At 39.4% G+C, this 18180-nt stretch overlaps 1 protein-coding gene and 1 long non-coding RNA gene across 4 annotated transcripts in view; one reads left to right on the top strand and one right to left on the bottom strand.

Moving 5' to 3' along the window:
• Positions 1–16044, bottom strand: part of LRRK2 (leucine rich repeat kinase 2) — a 71599-nt gene extending 55555 nt beyond the window's left edge. For both annotated transcript variants that reach the window (XR_008732537.1, XM_055712360.1), the window contains exons 1-6: positions 15730–16044; positions 15495–15580; positions 11157–11263; positions 7131–7219; positions 4999–5133; positions 3238–3372 (exon numbers count right to left, since the gene is read on the bottom strand). Coding sequence is in view for 1 of the 2 variants with exons in the window: in XM_055712360.1 (XP_055568335.1) it covers positions 3238–3372; positions 4999–5133; positions 7131–7219; positions 11157–11263; positions 15495–15580; positions 15730–15892 (715 nt within the window). In the remaining variant the exon portion in view is untranslated. The remainder of the gene's footprint in view (positions 1–3237; positions 3373–4998; positions 5134–7130; positions 7220–11156; positions 11264–15494; positions 15581–15729) is intronic.
• A 152-nt stretch (positions 16045–16196) lies between these two features.
• Positions 16197–18180, top strand: part of LOC129736223 (uncharacterized) — a 65223-nt gene continuing 63239 nt past the window's right edge. For both annotated transcript variants that reach the window (XR_008732539.1, XR_008732538.1), the window contains exon 1: positions 16197–16324. This is a non-coding gene — a long non-coding RNA (uncharacterized LOC129736223). The remainder of the gene's footprint in view (positions 16325–18180) is intronic.

The following is an 18180-nucleotide window of genomic DNA, read 5'->3' as shown; positions in this document are numbered from 1 at the left end:
TTTTTTCTTGGTACTGCCATAGAAGACATTAACGACAACCAACACTTGGAAATAATTTAATTCAGAGTCCACATTAACATTTATGTATTTGTTCCATTCTATATCAGGCCACGTAACAGGAATTCTTCACAAACTGTTTCTATGTAACTTTCTTCTTAAAGCTGAACATTTTTTTTTTTATAAATATTAATTCAATCTTATAAATGGTGTTTATAACATTATTATGAGCAGGTAAACATTTTACAGTGTTTCAGTAATATTCCCAGGGCATAAAATTAAGAAACAGTTTAGAATTTTTCTTTCTGATAGATGTCATTTATTTGATTTAATCATGTTTTCATAAGTTTTCCTTTCATGTTAGGGGACATTTTAGCAAGTTATTCTTTTCATTTAAATTAGTTCTACCATATGCCTATTGTGTCCTGAGGGTATAGAAACATTCATCCAATGCTCCTGCAATATTTTGAAAGTCGTTGCAAATTCTCTATTTCACAGAATCACAGAAGGGCTGATGTCAGAAGGGACCTCTGGAGGTCTTGTCCAACCCCCTGCTCAAGCAGGGCCACCTAGAGCAGGTTGCCCAGGACCATGGCCAGACAGCTTCTGAGTATCTCTAAGGATCGAGATTCCACACCCCCTCCAGGAAACCTGTGCCAGTGCTTGGTCACTTTCACCCTCTTTCCTGCCTATTACACAGGCCAGATACACAAACTGACCGGACGTTCACAGGAGCCAGTGAACAGACAGAACGCGTCCTTTCCTCCTGAGGACAGAGAGATGCCACATACAGTAATTTAAGGCAAAAAGGCATTATGGTAGTTAAAACACAGTGTATGAAAACATCCCTCCAGTATGTCTATGCAGGGTAGGAGACAAAATATGAACCCCAAAAAATCTTGGACAAAATCCTGTCCCCAGTGAATGAAAGGGAGTCCTGTCACTGACTCCAGGGGAGGTAGCATTACTCTGCTGAGGTCCATAGACTTTCTTAATTGTTCTTTCAACAGCTTGGCTTTCCTGTATACAACTTAAAAGAAATATTTGCAACTGTATTATTAAAGATAATTAGACTTTTTAAAGCAGCATATCTTCAAAATAATGTGTCTCTGAATATTAAATAATGACACTCTGTAAGCTGAAAAAGCAAACTCTGAGCAGGAAGCATTTCTGAAGCATTCTATTTGATAGTGAAGGAAGGTACCTTTCACAATGCTTTATGATGACAGCAATTTCTTCACATCTTTCTCAAGTGAAAACACCTTTTTAAAGGTATGATCCACAAAACAGTATTGCATCACTTGAAAGTAAGTTATCATTTCACAGGTGGCAGTTATAAACACATTAAAATATTCAGGATTCCAAAACTGTTTACTACGGAGAGAGAATAATTAACTGCATGTTTAAATCCTGCAAGAACCAAGCAATGCTACATTTGCAGGAAGCCACCATTTCCCTGAACAAGCTCATTTAATCTTAACCACCAACACCTGGTCATCTAGGTTCTCACAACAATTGATGAAGAGACCAGAGCACTCCATATGGTGATTCATCCCACCTGTAACAGATACCTACCTCCCTTCGGGTCAGGTAAATTTCCTCCCGAGGTACCTGTTTCTCCCCATTAAATAGAGGAAAAACCTGGGTGGCTGCCTATGGCTACCATTTAGATGGCTAACATTCTGGGACCCATCACTCCGCTATAGACTTTGGAGGAAAGTTGGCAGCAAAGCATTTTCTCATTCCATCAAAACCACTGAGATTTAAGAGAGTTCTTTGTTGCATTGGAAGAAACTCTCACCCTTCAATTTCTTGCGACATATAAGCTGGAAGAAAGTCTAGATACAGACTAGTGAAAGAAGGCATAGTGAAGTACAAATCCTTGATGTAAATCATTTGGAATAGAGATGTGAACTTCAGGGTATAGGGAGACAAACATTTTAGTACTGGATAAACTAGAGCGTGTACTTACAGTGAATGATTTTCTCCATGTGGCCTTAAAGGAATACATTTTCTTGCAGGTATTGTGGGATGTCACAAACCAAGAGTATAAATGCTGGCAAAAGTGCATTCATGTGCACATTCATGGGCAAGCTAACTCTGCTTCTCTATTTTCAATCTTTCTTATCAGAAATGAGAGTTCTTTAGTTACACTTTGTATTTACTAATTTTAAAAGCAATTAAAATATGGCACCCTTTTCCTTAGAAAATGGCAATAACTTCTGGGCTAAGATAAAACTACTTCTGGCTCAAGGAACACTTTTTAACCACAAACTGGAATAGCAAGAATTTTGAGAAACAGAAACTAAATAGTTTGGAGTCTGATGAAATGTGGGACACTAGTTATTTTGCGCAATACATGGGGCTAGCATGATTCATATAGACCCAGACAGAATGTACAAGTAAGGTTTTGTGAGGAATCATGTTTGCAAGAGTACGTTATGTACCTCGTGGAAGACATGGAGAGCAGGACCCTGCTCTACGCTTGCCAAAATTGCGACTACCAGCAGGAAGCTGACAAGAGCTACCTCTGTGTCAACAAGATCAAATTGCTGTCAACAAACTGACACAAATCATCAAGCATGCTCTCAGGACCTGATTTTGCCCACAACAGGGACTGCTATTATCGGAAGACAAGACACAATGACATTTTCTTCTAGTCTTACTGCACAACACCTGAGGATCTGCACAATATCATAAGACCCTATAATGTGTGGAGTGCTAACAATGTTCCTCATTGCAGCCACCACTGAACCATCAGAGGGGTTGTCTGAGCCCAGATACCATCTCAGTCCTGGCCACTGGATTCATATCGGCAATTTTGCCCTTGCGGAACAGCCTCTGCCAACAGCGTTCTTTACCTGCTACCCGAGCCTCACTGAAGGTTTATTTAGTCAACAAATACATCTTATTTTTCAAATATTAAAAAGAGACAGGGCAGTCTTGAACTTTGACCCCTGCAACCATGACAAGCATCTTTGTTACCACTTACTCCAAGCAGAAGAAAGTCTCTTTCTGTTATTTTATGAGAGATTTCAGTTTTATCAGAATGGCTGAATATGAAAATTTCCCATGAAAAATTGCAAATCAGCATTTCCCAAAGAAAACAGGAAAGTTCTTTGTCTGGCAGCTCCCAACCAGTTCTTACTGATTTTTTACAATCACTGAAAGATTACCACAAACTGAGGTGAGCTGATGTATGCGACGGAAGATGAAAATAATTTCCAACAATGCACTTACGTGGACCAGCTAAGGAATGTAATGAATAAAGTGCAGGAAGAATCACCTCTTCTTTCTCTGGAAACTCTTTAAATACTTTCAGTATGACCATATGATCTTTGCTTTCAACAAATTCAGTCAGCTGCTCTTCTGGAACTAATTTGAAAAGCAAGAGAGATACAGTATGTTTTGAGGAAATAATTCATATTCTGGTACAACATGAGAAAAGACAATTGTTTTCATCAAGTTTCTTTATATAAGGTACTCTCCATACACATCATCTTCCAGTTACAACTCCTTTTTATAAAGACCTTTTTCTAGCCTACACTTTATGTAACTTAGTTCTGACTTCAAACGCTTCCCTGTGAATCAGTATTTTCAAAGAAGCCTTTCAGCCTTTTTCAGAGAGCAAATTTCAGGTGTTCCTCACCAAGACAGTATATAACTGAAGGAAAGGCTAAGCTTACAGTGAAAAAAATTTGCCTGAATGCCACTTTGCATACTCCATGATTTTATTTAACTTCTTAACTTTTTTTGATAATGGAGTTCTTTCATAAAGATTACAGCCACACTTTAATAATACCTTACCTTCATTGTAATAATGGCTTAAGGTTTTTCCACCCTTACCCCCTGTCATTTGTACTGACATAACTGCGTGGCTGTGCAATGAACCAGATAAGGGAACAGATCCAGGTTGAAAAATAATTACATATTTTATATTTCATAAGCAGAACCATTTTCTGAATCTATTTCAAGCTAAGGCTAGGCAAACATTCGCATTACAGTAACTGACAAGGTGGATCAGAGGCAGGAAAAAGTAGCCAGTGGCAGCCTAGGAACTTGTTACTTTAGCACTGCCATCAAGAAGAAGGTTTGCAGGTCTGTACCCAGAGCAGTCTGTAGGTCTGTAAAAATCAGGCACTTATAAAAAACAATGCACAGAAAATCTAAGAAGCTCAGACCCTTATGGAGCCTGAAAAGAAAATACAGCAGGACAAAAGTACTTAGGGTGAGCGAAAGAGGGGAGGGAATGCAGAAGATAATTCCAGGCACACATGTGTGGGAGGAAGACTTGGAAAAAACAATACAAAATAGTGCTGGAAAGAACAAGTCTGAAGAACTGAAGACTATCTCTGAAGCAAAGGAGTACAGCGGACTTAGTAAAAGCGCTAGCACTCCTCAATATTTATTCTGAAGCAAGAAACTCAATGCAAAGCCAAGCTGCTACAACAATGGGACTTCTGGCTGTTACACGCACAGTTTCTGAAAACTTTGCAGAAATTCAATACATGGTAACTTCATTTCTCAAAAGAAACACAGGAATATCATACAGTTACAGACTCATCTTTTAGCATTGTCCAGATCAAAAGCAGAATCACATATATTTCAAAAGTACAAACATTTTGCTTTTTTTAGAACCGTTCACATGTTACTAAAATTTGCCAGTCTAAATAAGCAATCCTGTTCATTTGAGAATTAAAACAAAATGTCACTGCTCTTTGTTCCAGTGTTACTAATGTTGAATCCCATCTTTTCAGTTAACTCTAGAGTCAGAAATGAAGAGACATTTTGCTTTTTTGAAAATTTTGTATTCATTGCTCTAATTTAGAAAATTTGTGATATTGCTTGGAAAACCTGTTTTGTGGTAACTCATTCAAAGAACAGATATGATACACAAACCAGAATTTGGAAATGCACAAATTATTTCATTTAAATAAACGTCTGCCATCCCCTTCCAACTTACATATTTTTCTAACTTAATAAACTACAAGATAAAAATACCTTTCTCAAACAGTTTGTGTAACACTTTACACCCATGTTGCTGGATCTCTTCATTTTTAGGGAAGCTGTGCATGGCATTAAATACCAAGGAAAACACATCTACCTCTTCCTCTAAGAGCAGGAAAGCAATTACATCTAAAATGCAGAAGAGATTATATGTTGCACTGATTAGTTCTCAACATTTTTATTGAAGCACTGTACTCAACATTAAAACATTTCATAAAATAAAACATAAAACATTAAAACCACGACCATTAAAATCCAAAATTCTTTAATACTGTCCTTAAAATCTGCTCCGTTGCTCAAATTCAGGTTTTGCATAACCCATGAGGAAGTTATCTCTTAAGGTAGTGTTTCACAACACAACTGAGATATTCTAAAAGATTGCTGCCAAAAAGACAGTTTCTCCTCTCCACTCTTGCTCCCTCCTTGCACTGCTTTGGTGCTTGTCTGACCCCTCAATGAGCCAGTTCAACTCACTGAACTGGCAGAAAATTAACCCATCAAAATACTCCCCCTTTTTGCAGTCATAGCATGCTGGAAAGTTTTGCTAAGTAGTAAGGTTGATGGAAGAAAGAAGGCAGGACTACACTACCTGAAGAAAACAAGAGGGGATTTGAAATGTACCTGTCAGCTACAGTGAAATGTGAAATCGGTCCATCTGTGTATCACAAAGCCCTACTCTCACTCTCTCAGCCATTTGTTCAGCCTGAAACTGAACTGAAAAGCCAATCTCACTTCTCTCTTATGACATAAAAAAACCTCTTAATAAAAATATTACTCTGTAGTATGTATAGGCAAAAAGATTCGTATTCATGACAATTTCTCGAGCTTACAGCAATAACAATACAATTCATAATGTCTGTTCCAGTGTTTCAGCTGCATCTGGGTTTTTTTGTGGTTTTTGTTTTGGTTTTTTTTTTGTTTGTTTTTTAAGATAAGATCTTTCTATATGGCATTCACACTGGCCTGTCAGCTTCAGTTACAGTGCAATTCAAGTTTACAGAGGTATCAAAGTAAAGCATACTAAGAGATTTTTCTGACAAGGTAAAATTTCAAATATTTTTCTGAAGGTAGTTGAAATGAGAGTTTGGTTGATCAACCACTGAGGGGAGGAGCGGTATTCAACAAATAAACTCTTACAGAATATCCAGTCAGCAGTTTAGGATCCTTTACAATACTCACATTTAAAGGAAAGAAGCTGTTCATTACAGTTATTCAGTAATAGCCAGATTTTGCTATTATTGTTATTATTAATGACACAGTGTAACTACTTATAACGAGACCTGTATTACCCAACTTCAGCAGATAAAAAGTTAGGCATCCAGTCTAAGCTAGTCCTCCAAACCTCTCTACAATCAAAAGGGAAACGAAAACAAGTTCAAGAGGTAACTGTCTTCGAAAATAGACAAATGAATAGTATGACCATCCTCTGAAAGTGCCAGTTCTCACTCTGCTGCCTATAGCAGTAGAGTGGACTTTGACAGCTGGATTATCTTTAACTACCTAAAGTCAAGTCTAATCCTTAGTTTGTAAATAAGGCTGATTTCAAAGCTGGTTACAGTCAATGGAAATATTCCTATTCTAACAATAATTTGTGCTAATATTATAGGCTAGCTTGATTAAAACTAGCAGAATCTCTCCCTTAGGGTCTCTCTTTAATTTCAATGGAAGATCAAGAATCTCAGCACCACAAGAAAAGTTCTCAGTACCTCGTAAGATCAGGTCTCTGCAGAGCAGAATAACAGAAATGTCCAAGATGATTTACTGTTTTCAAAAGTACTAATCAGTACTAAAGCAAGCAAGCCAGACTATCAATTGGCAAGGAAAAATAACTTCTTCCTTATTTTATTTATCTGCTTAACAGCAAGTATTTGTGTCTATGCTAATAACAAGTTGGCAAAATTAATCAGTCATGTTCTTCACAGCCTTGCAATTTGGAGAATCATTTCTACCTGGATTAAAAAAAAAGTGCAAAGCAATATTATTTTGTATACAAGTAGAAATGACATATTATTTTCCCGAGTAAAACAGAGAGAAAAATCAGGTCCAACATGTACAGTCACATATTTTATACCACAGGTCTGTGTTTTAAAGGCTTAGACAAAGCAGGAAAGTAAAACACTCAATACCTGACATGAGGAGTAGATTTAATGCTTTCAGTCCTATTACTGAGAGATTTATATTTCCTTTGTGAATGGTAAGCATTTTAAGAATCTGCCTAAAATTAAAAAAAAAAGGAAAAAGTTATGGCTACAGAAATATGAACACACAAAAATTTTATCAAACATTTACTTTAAAACCAAAAATAGTTACAGAAATCAGCAAAAGCTTAAAAAATTCCCAATTAATTATTTTTTTAAAACTTGTATTTCAGTTTCTGTTCTTTTCAAGTTAACAATGCAATAATGTTGGTATTTTAACTATTATCACACCTCATTAAAATAATGAAGTAAAATTGATAAATTTCACACTAAGTTTTAATTAGTTTCATATATTTGTTCTACAGGGGACAAGTCTCATTCAGGGTGGGGTTACTCTACATTAAGCACGGCTGTGGAGCACAGCAGAATATGGACAGTATGGCAACGTTCTGTTTGCGGCAAGCACTAAGCTACAGTGAACAATCAAGGGTTTGTTGGAAGAGCAACAGCAGTTTCCCAGCTAAAGAATTTGAGCAACAACTTGAAGAACTCTACACTATCTAAGTTTCTACCAAACAGCACTTATGTGACACTGGTGAAATCACTAGAAAGAAAGATTTCATAGACTACCAGTTCTACACTTCTTACTTTCTGGGTGGAGTTGAGACCCATGGATATTAAACTCTGAAATGCTGCATCACAGTCAAAGTTGACTTTTTAAACAGGAAGAGACAAAAAATGCCGAGTACTCTGAAAAATCCAGTGCATGTATCAAACTGGGCACCCAAAAATCATTTCATGCTCTTAACATATTTTGCTCAAACTACCATCTGTAAAACAGTGACTACAAATCCGTAAAACCTTCTCAATAAACAACATTTTAAAAGCTCTAGACAATAATGATGAGCACTAAGAAAAGCTGAGAAGAAAATGAATAGGCCAGTTTTCACATGAGGTATCGCTAATATACAGTAAATATGGCAGCAGGCCAAACATCGAATGATGTCGATGACAGAACATGAGTAAGCACTGATTGCGCACTGAATGAAGCATATCTCAAAAGGGGGAAAAAACCCCTGACCGTGTGATTAAAAACTAAATAAAAATGGACAGGCTTACATAAAAAAACCCTGAAGAAGCCTTCATTTTTTTTTTTTTATTTTCATGATTTTGGAGAGCTTGGCCTTGCAATCTTAACAATCTTCAAATGTGAGTCTTGGTATATATAATATCTAATAAAAATAGATTGTGTAGTAGTTCGTGACACTTTACTAGATATTCTTGACATGTCTTGAAAAATAAAAAGCAACACTTAAAAGTTTCATCCAAATTTCATTCCCCAGCTCTAGCAATGAAGTTATTTGCCTTGCTAAAGTATAACTTTATAAACTGGAATGAATGTATCACTGTTTTCTTTCTTTTCCCTTCATATTATGGTGTTGCTCGTTTCTCTCCCTTCTGTTGTAGCACTAGTGTCGTAACTATAATAATCAAAATACATATAAGAGGCAAAGTCTGATGGGAGATACACTGTTATTATTTCCTGTCTTGCAAAAGGTAAAGGATATTGTAAGTCCAATAAAAGATATCTCATCTATTCACACAAACCATGCCTTACATACTTACATTCTCATGAACACAAAACCACTGTAGAAATCTAAGGTTAGTCAGAATATTGTGTGGGATGATTGTAAGAATGGAAAACAAAATCCAGTTAAATGCAGGGGTGTTTTTCTTAAATGGAGAATAGATACTTCACTGAAACTTCTGTATGCACACTTTGGACTATTAAGTCTACAGACAAGGACAGATGGTGGTATCTGGGTTTTCAGTCCTGAGGCAAATTCTTGTCCCAGCATACAGCCCACACGTATGGACTAAGCAGTAGGGTGATGAATCAAGGAAAACAAAGAGCCACCCTAACCAAGCTGGTAGAGTAGCTGAACAGACACCCTTAAACCTACTTTAATTTCCCAATTAAAGTGTTCTAGTCTTAAGCATTCCTAATGCATTTTATTGTGTGGGTGCAGGTGTGTGCACACATGCATACATGCATAGAAACTGTACATGAGGTAAAGATTCCTTCACCTCTTTGCTCCATAAGTAGCTGTGGCCCACCGAGTTATCAAATGCTCTGAAGCCATTAAACGTCTCTCCCTCATCTACCAATGACTCATGAGTTCTGCTGTGGAGAAGGAACTCTGCTTTGGGAAGCAGGCATTTTATAGAGTGTGATCTGTTTCAGGCAAGTGCTAATATATAAAGACAGGAGCTTGCTCAGTATACTGCAAGGTAAAATAGACACTAAAGCATGTCTAATACAAGGAGAAAATTCCCTACATATAACTTCATATTTCAAGTATAATTAAGAGTGAGGGTGTAAAATTTTCTAAACATTATCTACTGTATGAGAGTTTAATGTAAGAGATTACAGAACATCTCATGAAGTCTCTGACCTTGCAGAGAGGTTGCAAACACATTGAAGGAATTTCTTTCCTTTCTCCTCACACTGACAGTGACTATTTCTTTATCACACTGTCTGTCAAGAACACCTAAGTCAATACGAAAGTACTGTTTGTAAACACAACTAACATGGTTGAGTTGGCTCATGGTTGAGACACATGAAAAAAATGCTTTTTCTAGTTCAAGACTGCTGTTCTCCTAAAATAGTTACACAAATAAAATTGAAAATCTCTTGCAAAAAAAATAAAAAAATAAGACCACCTGTTCTCTACCATAACTGTTTCCTGCCTTGCTGCAAACTGCATGTATTCATTATGATACCGATACACTGCAGTACTACTGCAATCCCCCTACAAGGAACCCGAGATATAATTTAGCTGGCTTGCTCTGTCTTTGGCACTGACAGAAATGCCTGAGCCCACTCTCCCACTAAGAACAAGTTTCTCCACAGCAAGGAAAACTGTCAGCATACCAGACAGGGAAACACAGTTGGCTAAAATATTGGTAGTGGGAAGGAATTGTGGACAGTAATGTTATCATCAGATCTTCAGTGAAGATTGAGTTTGAAAAGGATGCTTCGTTCAACTGCAGACACTATGTGGGCTCTGAAGAGGCTATGGGAAAGACCCACCCAAAAGTGTAATTTTTCTGGAACCCAAGAATGAACAGCAGCATCTCTAGCTCACAGAATAACTCTCAATTATCAAGCCTTTAAGCTGCCAAAGAAATTGTAACTAGCTTGTACATCTTCAGTGCGCTTATTCCTTGCTAGTGAAAAGCAACCAAGATCACTTTCGCTTTCTGACAAAAACTTCACATACTTCTTTCAAGGGAGTTTACTTCCCTACTGACCATGTACTGTAACCACTGTAAAACCAACAAAACCTCCTCTTCTCCATTTACATTACTTTAGGCTTGTGGATGTAGTTCCTCACTTTTGGAAAGAACAGTCACACACACACAGACAAATTCAGGCAATACTGCATCTGTCTATTAAAATGGAAGACCTTGATAAGCACAGAAACTCAGCATCGTTGAGATTGGCAGGGACCTCTGGAGGTCTCCTACGTCAACTCCCTGCTCTAAGCTGGGGTTCAGGGCCATGTTCAGTCAGGTTCCGAATCTCTCTAAGGCCTGAGACTTTACAACTTCTCTGGGCAACTCGTTCCAGTGTTTGACCAACCTCACAATAAAAAAAAACAACAACAAACAAAACCCAACCATACAATGACACCACCACACCACCACCCCAGCAAACTTTTTAAGTGTAATTTCCTATATTTCAATTCATGCCCATTGCTTCTCACCCTGTCACTGGGCACCACTGACAAGAGCCTGGCTCAGCCTCTTTTACTTTCTCCACCAGGTATTTATATGCACAGATAAGATCCTTGCTTGTGTGAGCCCATTTTGAAGGCTGAATAAACCTACAAAAATCTTCCAACATTTAGAAGCTGATGTAATAACTTTATATAAATATATTTCATTGCATATATATGCTGCCATGATAACCAAGCATTCCTGAACACTCTCTGCATATAAAATACTTACTGGTGAACACCCAATACTTCCCAGTCCTTCCCAACATCCTTAGGAGCTATGCTCTGAAGAGTACTCGGACAGATTTCTATTAATTTACAAAGAAGTGACCAACCCATCTGTAAAACAAAAATACAGCTATTTTAGAACAGAGATTCTGTTTGGATCTTCAATGTTGTCTTCTAATATTCTTGGCTTTTGGAAAACATGTTCTGAAAAATTATCTAGTTAAATCAATATGGGAAAATTAATTAACACATGAGAAGACAAACAGCATAAAAATTTAAAAGATGGAGGTAAAACAGATATGCTAGTGATTCCAAATGCATTGCTTGTAGGAACACTTCACTCTCAGTATGCTTCAGCGCTGCTTGAGGATAAAGGAGACACAGTTGAAAGAGATGCTGACAGAGAAAAATACAACGTGATTCATAGTATGTCATCATGGGCCAGGGAAGACCATTGCACTATTAAAGGCAGTCCAGCTTTATTGAGGACCAGGTGTTTCCATGAGAATTTACCATTTAATAGAAAACTATAAGAAGCAAGGATAGGTTTTTAAAGGTGTCCAGTGTTTTAAATGAGGATGAGATACCTAAACAATACTATATATTTCATATTCTCACCATCAATCCTCAATACTGTGTGCTTTCAAAATGTAATGAAGGCAGTGAAAGTTTTGAGATCACAAGGAATGAATGATGAACTAAACCCAATGCATTTGTTCTTAATAACTACCTGCTCTATCCTATGCAAATTCTTTGACTATCAAACATCTCTAAGTAATGCCAAAACTGAAAAATATTCTTCTTCCATATTGGAGAAATCTGCTCTCTTTAAGAATGCCTGCAGGCTGATATGATTGAATGAACTTCAGTGAAGATGCAGTAAGCAAAATTTGTACAAAGGATTGACCGATGAGCAAGAAAACACTGCTGTATTGAAAGAGAAGTGAATTGTGAAATGTCAAAAGTCAAGATGAAGCAGATTTTACAAAAATGAATTAAAACGAGGTATATAAGTTCCCTTGGCCATACAGAAAAAATGAAAAAAACCATGGAAGTAGGCTTGTGCGCTTTAAGAACAGGGTCAAGACAGTAGATAATCTAACTATGGCTCAAAACCTGTATGTGTAACTGGGTAAGTTTTTGGCAGGAGAGTTATGTAAAGCAAAGGGGTCAAGACAGGGCAGCCACCAACAGGAAAGCAAATGGTTAAACTAAAAAAAGTTAAACTCCAAAGAGTTTAACTGCAAAGTTCATGGAAAGCGCATGATCTCTAACCCTACAGTCTTCAAGACTAGAAAGCAGAAATTGCAACTCTGGTAGCGTAAGGACATCTATAGGAACAGCACAGGCTTGAATCTAGACAGCTTTCATGAAAGCTTTGTTGAGCATGAAATTCTGCTTTTATCTTTCACCTACTTGCTTATATGGCATACACCCACACTATCTGCAGTAGTTCTGTTTCAATTTAGATTTGTGGAGCCAGATATTTTTAGCCAATTACAACCTTAATGTCTGCAGATTGAGCTTGACCACGGCCTAATTTCCACGCTCTTCTCTTGCTTGGATAGCAAGCTGGCTTGCTCTACATGAGACTGCAAACCAATTACTATGGACATTCAGGAACATTAGGCTGGTCTGTGTAACTGAGTCCTGACTAAACACAGGTGCAAAGAATAGTCTTAGCAACCACCAGTCCTCCCCAAGATGATATGTAATTACCTAATTTTCCATGATCCAAGCAAACCAGAGTTTACCAGTGACAGCGAATCAGGTATAAATTTCAAATCTGCACAGCAAAGATATTGTAGAGGTGACCATTAATTCATACACTGTGTATTGATTAGAAAAGATTTTAGTTTAAAAGTCCCAGTTCATGCCACCTAAGTGTTCTTGTAAAATTTAGAACCTGATGAAAATTAGCTTAATGACTTTTTTTTTAGATTGGTCTTTTCTGGATCTACAGTTCTTATAAATGTTTGTCAATACTTGGAGTCACCACAATGGAAACACCTGACTTGTTGACATGTGGTCTATTTCACAATATTAAAATCATGACCTGAGATAACAGAAAGCTTTTTATCTGTTTAATAATGACATAAGAAAATAAGGGTCCTTTAAATAACAGAAATCCTAAGGGTTACAGGGAAAGAAAAACAACCCAAACCAGCAAACAAAGACGTTCTTATAAACAATTCAACAGGTCCCTATATACAGAAACAGTTGGTTGCAGCACTGAAACTGTTATTTTTAATCAGACCCTTTTCATTTCTAGCATGCAATGAATTTATATTACATTAGGTCACACCTCTTATGTGAGACAATGAGGCTCTGCTGACTGCTCTTTACTCAAGTGTAAACATATTTTGCTCTAAAGTTTCTAAGCTGCTCCAATCATTGCCAGAGTTAACTGCAGAAAGAAACCACTGTATTTACTTAAAGACTTCTATTTTACTTTAAGGTACTACTGACTTTCCAGTCTAGTACTTTCCTACTTCTAAAGAAGTTTTCAGGGTTTATGCCTGTACTGGTACTTGCAATATCGATCTACCAAGCAAATGTACCCTGTACAAGCCAGTGGAATAGCAGCACAACATGATTCTTTGTTTACCAGTTAAGGAGGGGAAAGAAAGAAAATCCTCACTTCAGGTATGTCTCTTATTGTATTTATTCTCCTATGCGAGTCAATTTTATCACAATAGTAAAAGCAAAAGAGGTTGCTTAATCCATTTATTCAATGAAAACTCATTAGTAGTGTAGAGAGACCACACTGAAATCAGGACTACATTACTTCACCACTGCCATAAAGTGAGAATTCTGTATTCACAAAGACTGTAAAAAAAATGCAGTGAATGAAGCAAGAAGACAGAGCTCTACTAACATATTGTGGATGTTTGTAAATACCGTAATTTAATGTGAAGGAAGAGCAGCCTATGACATTTTATGAGGAACAGGATTAGAGCTTTGCCTTGACTATGAATTTTACAATTTAATACAACATAATAATGCAAAGTAGCTTGAAAACTTCTAAACTGAAACACTGTGTGACTGCAAATGTAGACAAAGACTAATACTAATTTTAAAATTCCATATAAAATAAGAGGCATTTTAACACAGTTAAAATGAAAATTAAACATTTGCTATCTTCCTTATGCACTTCTGAGAATCTTATGCTGTCATTTCAGACTTAATGGTTGTGGCTGGATTTCATGCTTTTTTACTTCATCACCTAATGTCTGAGCGGTGGTTTTGTAAGTTGTTATATACCTGATACGCTTTATCTTGAAAAAAATTGCCAATTCATCCTTCTATATTTCTTAATAGCTTGACAATTGAATAGCAAAATAAGTTAAAACTTCAGACTGTGCACAAATATTTAGTCCTCAAAGGAAACCCGAGATCACTGTTATTCCAGATGAATCATTACACAAGTACAATTCTATATTTTAATTTCATGCTTTTGCCCTCTATCCAAAGCCTACTAGAGGAAAAAAAACCACGTAAAATATACTATTATTTGAGAGGCGTTTGCGAAATAATTTCTGCTTTGCCTTCTAGTTGAACCGAAAAAAAAAAGATGCCCAAAATATTGTAAACATACAAATGAGCTTAACTAATAATAATAATAATGAAAAAGCAAGCTGCAGAGAAATCTGAAGCTCATAAACATCCTTCAAGCATAACGTAATCAGAAAGTTAATACATGCCTGCCAGGAAGGAGCTGTTTCATACAAGTCTGGCAGCTGTACCTGAAGTACAAATCAAATGGTGCAAGTGCCGCACCTGAGCTAAACGGGCCGATGCTGAGTTACAGGAGCTGCCAAGCAGAACCTTACACGGCAGAACCGACTCTTCGCTAACAGACTCACACACACGCACCCCTTAAAAAAACGGGACTAGTGCGACCCTCCTTCTAGGATAGGGCTGCATAGGTATGAATTCATATTACAGAATTCTGCTTCTACGATGCCTGTCTAACCGCGGCAAAATTCAATATTGACACATCGGAAATATACGAGATAATTTACCTGATTTATTACTGGTAATTTAGAAGCCCATGCCATAGAGTTTTCGCATCGCTGAATTTTTATTTCCTACTTCACCGCCTTCTGCCGTTTAAACAGAAACGCGACGAGCGGCGCCCGCAAAGCGCTGGGACAGCCGGGCCCTTTAAACGCCAGCGGATACAGCGCCCTTGCTCAGGCCAAGGCACTCCAGAGAGTGGCCCAGAGGAGGGCAAGCGAAAAAGAAAGCAACAAGCCGAGGGGTAACTTTTATTTCGGGAAAGAACGGCGGTGCTCAGTTCCTAAGGCGCCAAGGCCCCGGCCCCCCGCGCCGCCCTCACCTGCTGCACGCCCGCCGCTCCCGGGTACAGGTCCACCACCAGCAGCAAGGGCACATGCACGTTTTGGCCGCTGAAGAGCCGCGGAGCTGCGGGGGGACAGAGAGAGGCCACGTTATCCGCGGGCGGGGCGGGGCGGGGCAGGGCAGGGCTGGGCAGTGCGGCCGGGCCGCCCGCGCCTCACCGCCCCGCCGGGCCGCCCGCGCCTCACCGCCCCGCCGGGCCGCCCGCGCCTCACCGCTCTGCCGGGTCGCCAGCTCCAGCAGGTCGCTCAGGGTCTGCACCAGCGTCTCCAGCCGCTCCCTCTCCTGGACGTTCCGCAGCCGGACCACCAGCTTCCTCAGGGCTTGCTCCTCCCGCGCCGCCGCCGCCTCCCCCTCCCGAGGGCCGGCGCTGGCCATGGCCGACCCGCTGCCCTCCGCGGCGGGCACCTCACCCCGTGCGCCAGCCGCCGCGGGCGGCGGGGATGAGGACTAGGCGGCGCCGGCCCGTCCTGCCGCCGCGCTCGCAGGACGGCCGTCTGTCCGGCTGGCGTCACCCGCCTGCTCGGGCCGCCCTTCCCGTTGCCTCCCGCCCCTCCCGCCGCGCCGCTCCGGGGACGCGGCGGTGGCGGACCAGCCCCCGCGGGCGGGCGGGCGCACGGGCCCACTGACCCTAGGGGGCGCTCACGTCACTCGCTCAAAGGCCCGGCGGAGGGGCCAGGCACGCTGGCAGCTGGCCAGTTTCTGGTGATTGACAACACAGCTGTCCAATAGAGTCGCAGAGCTGGAGCCTCGGTTCCGCCCCGTCGTGCTCCCCTGCTATAAAGGGGTCTGGAGGCTGAGGCGGCTGAGGTATGGGGGTGAGTGTGTAGTGGGGGTGGTGTGGGAGTGTGTTGCTGTGTTTTTTTCGACGTTGTCAAGGAAGAAAGTAAAGGTGTATAGTGTACCATTAGTGAAGGGGGGAGAGAGAACTGTAGTCAGTGTGTGTTCTTAATGTGTAGCTCCCTGAGCAGCTGAGGTACCTCCTCACCTCATGTGGCATTTGGGGTGGTCAGCCTTTCCTCGTGTGGTGGGTTTGTGGGGGGTCAGGGAAGGTGAAGGGGGGATCTGAAGGCTGCTGTGTGGCAGCTGAGGTGAAGCTGTAGCTCACCCTGCCTAAGGGTGACATATGCTCTGCACTCCTGAGTGCTTTTGCCTTGTGGGTGCAGGTCTGTGGGTTTGTTTAAAAGAAACCTTTACTGCACTTGGAAGTCAAATTTCCTTCCAAGCCTTATAGTGAGAGGTTGCTCTTTGGAGATAAGAAGGTTCTCTTGCTCTGTGTGTGTCCTCACTTGTGGTTGGTGCAATTTTCCTGAGGTCTGGTAATATTTCTGGTATCTCTGTGGCTCGTCCAAGACAATGATGTATTGGTAGGAAGCTAGTAATCACTTCTTAAAATAATTCTCAATTAGAAAGATAATATCAGTAGAATATGTTACATAAAGGACTTGCATATACTTTTTAAATGTGTAGGTGTTAAGGGAGCTAACTCTTTACTTGAACTGCGCTTTAGTTATGCAAATATGTTTTGGAGGATTATGGTAGGTTATGGATTTACTTGAAGCTTTTGCTTAGATTGCAATGTCTGGTTGATAGACATGCATGATGTTCATTAAATAGTTGGCTTACAGGTCGCTAACTTCTCAAAATAAACTTTAAGAAACAATGTTTAGTAATGCCTCTGAAGCCATGTGGCCCTGGATAAACTGTTTGTGGTCTATTAGGTGTGTTAGTCTTAAGCTTGTATGTTGCTCTTGTCATCATTCAATGTTTCTTAAGTTTTTATGCACAAAGAAGCTATTGTCTTAGTATCCTAATTATAGTCTGTTAACTAGGACTGTGCTTGTTAAATGGTGAGCTAGTTTTCTCCCTCTCTGAAGCACGGGAAAACAAACATGACTATGAGATAGCTTTATGAAATAGTGACTCAGTTTGGCATGTGTGGAATGCATTACATCTGGACTAAAACAAAAATTAGCTGCATTAAATGGATTACTTTCACTCAAAAGTTATTTTTCCATTCTGCAGAAGCCATGATTCAGGCACAAAGAAAAAATTAAAAAATATTTTCTAGATTTAAAACATCATTGCTGGCTTCCTGCAGTTTTGACAAGATTCTTTTATCTTGCAAATGGTATGAATGCAAGTACAATATTTCAGTTTATATTAGTGATCAAGTTTCTGCAGTAACTTCAAAGCTGTAGCAATTGCTAGACTTAAGCAAAAGATTTTTAAAGGTCAATCTTTGTAGTTTATACAGATTGGAAATGCCAGTTGTAAATTAAAACTAGGGCCATTGATGAAGTCATATTAATGCAACTTTCAAATCCTGACCTTAAACTTGTGGCTGTTTTGTGCTCTTAGCAGCTGTACTGCTGCTCTGGACTTTCTTGTGTTGCGCTTTATATAAGAATGCGCAAGTACAAGTTATGTGTTACAGTTTCATTGAATGTAAATGGAAAAAAGCTGTGGATTTCTTTAAGGAAAATTGGGGGCCAGGCCTTTCTCCTGAAATATGTTGAGTTCTCTAGCTGCATGCTGGAATGCAGACCACTTGAGATGTGTGTAAGATAGTTGCTGTTTTGCTGCCTTTATAGCCTTTACTGTGTTAGTTCTTTTCTAGTCAACCGGCTCAAATAACTGTCAACTGCTTAGCAAGCTTAAGGCCA

Source organism: Falco cherrug, chromosome 5 (genome assembly GCF_023634085.1).
Source record: "Falco cherrug isolate bFalChe1 chromosome 5, bFalChe1.pri, whole genome shotgun sequence".
NCBI classification, from domain to species: Eukaryota; Metazoa; Chordata; class Aves; order Falconiformes; family Falconidae; genus Falco; species Falco cherrug.
The sequence above is the reverse complement of the archived record's forward strand: the minus strand, read 5'-3'. Positions and strand labels throughout refer to the sequence as shown.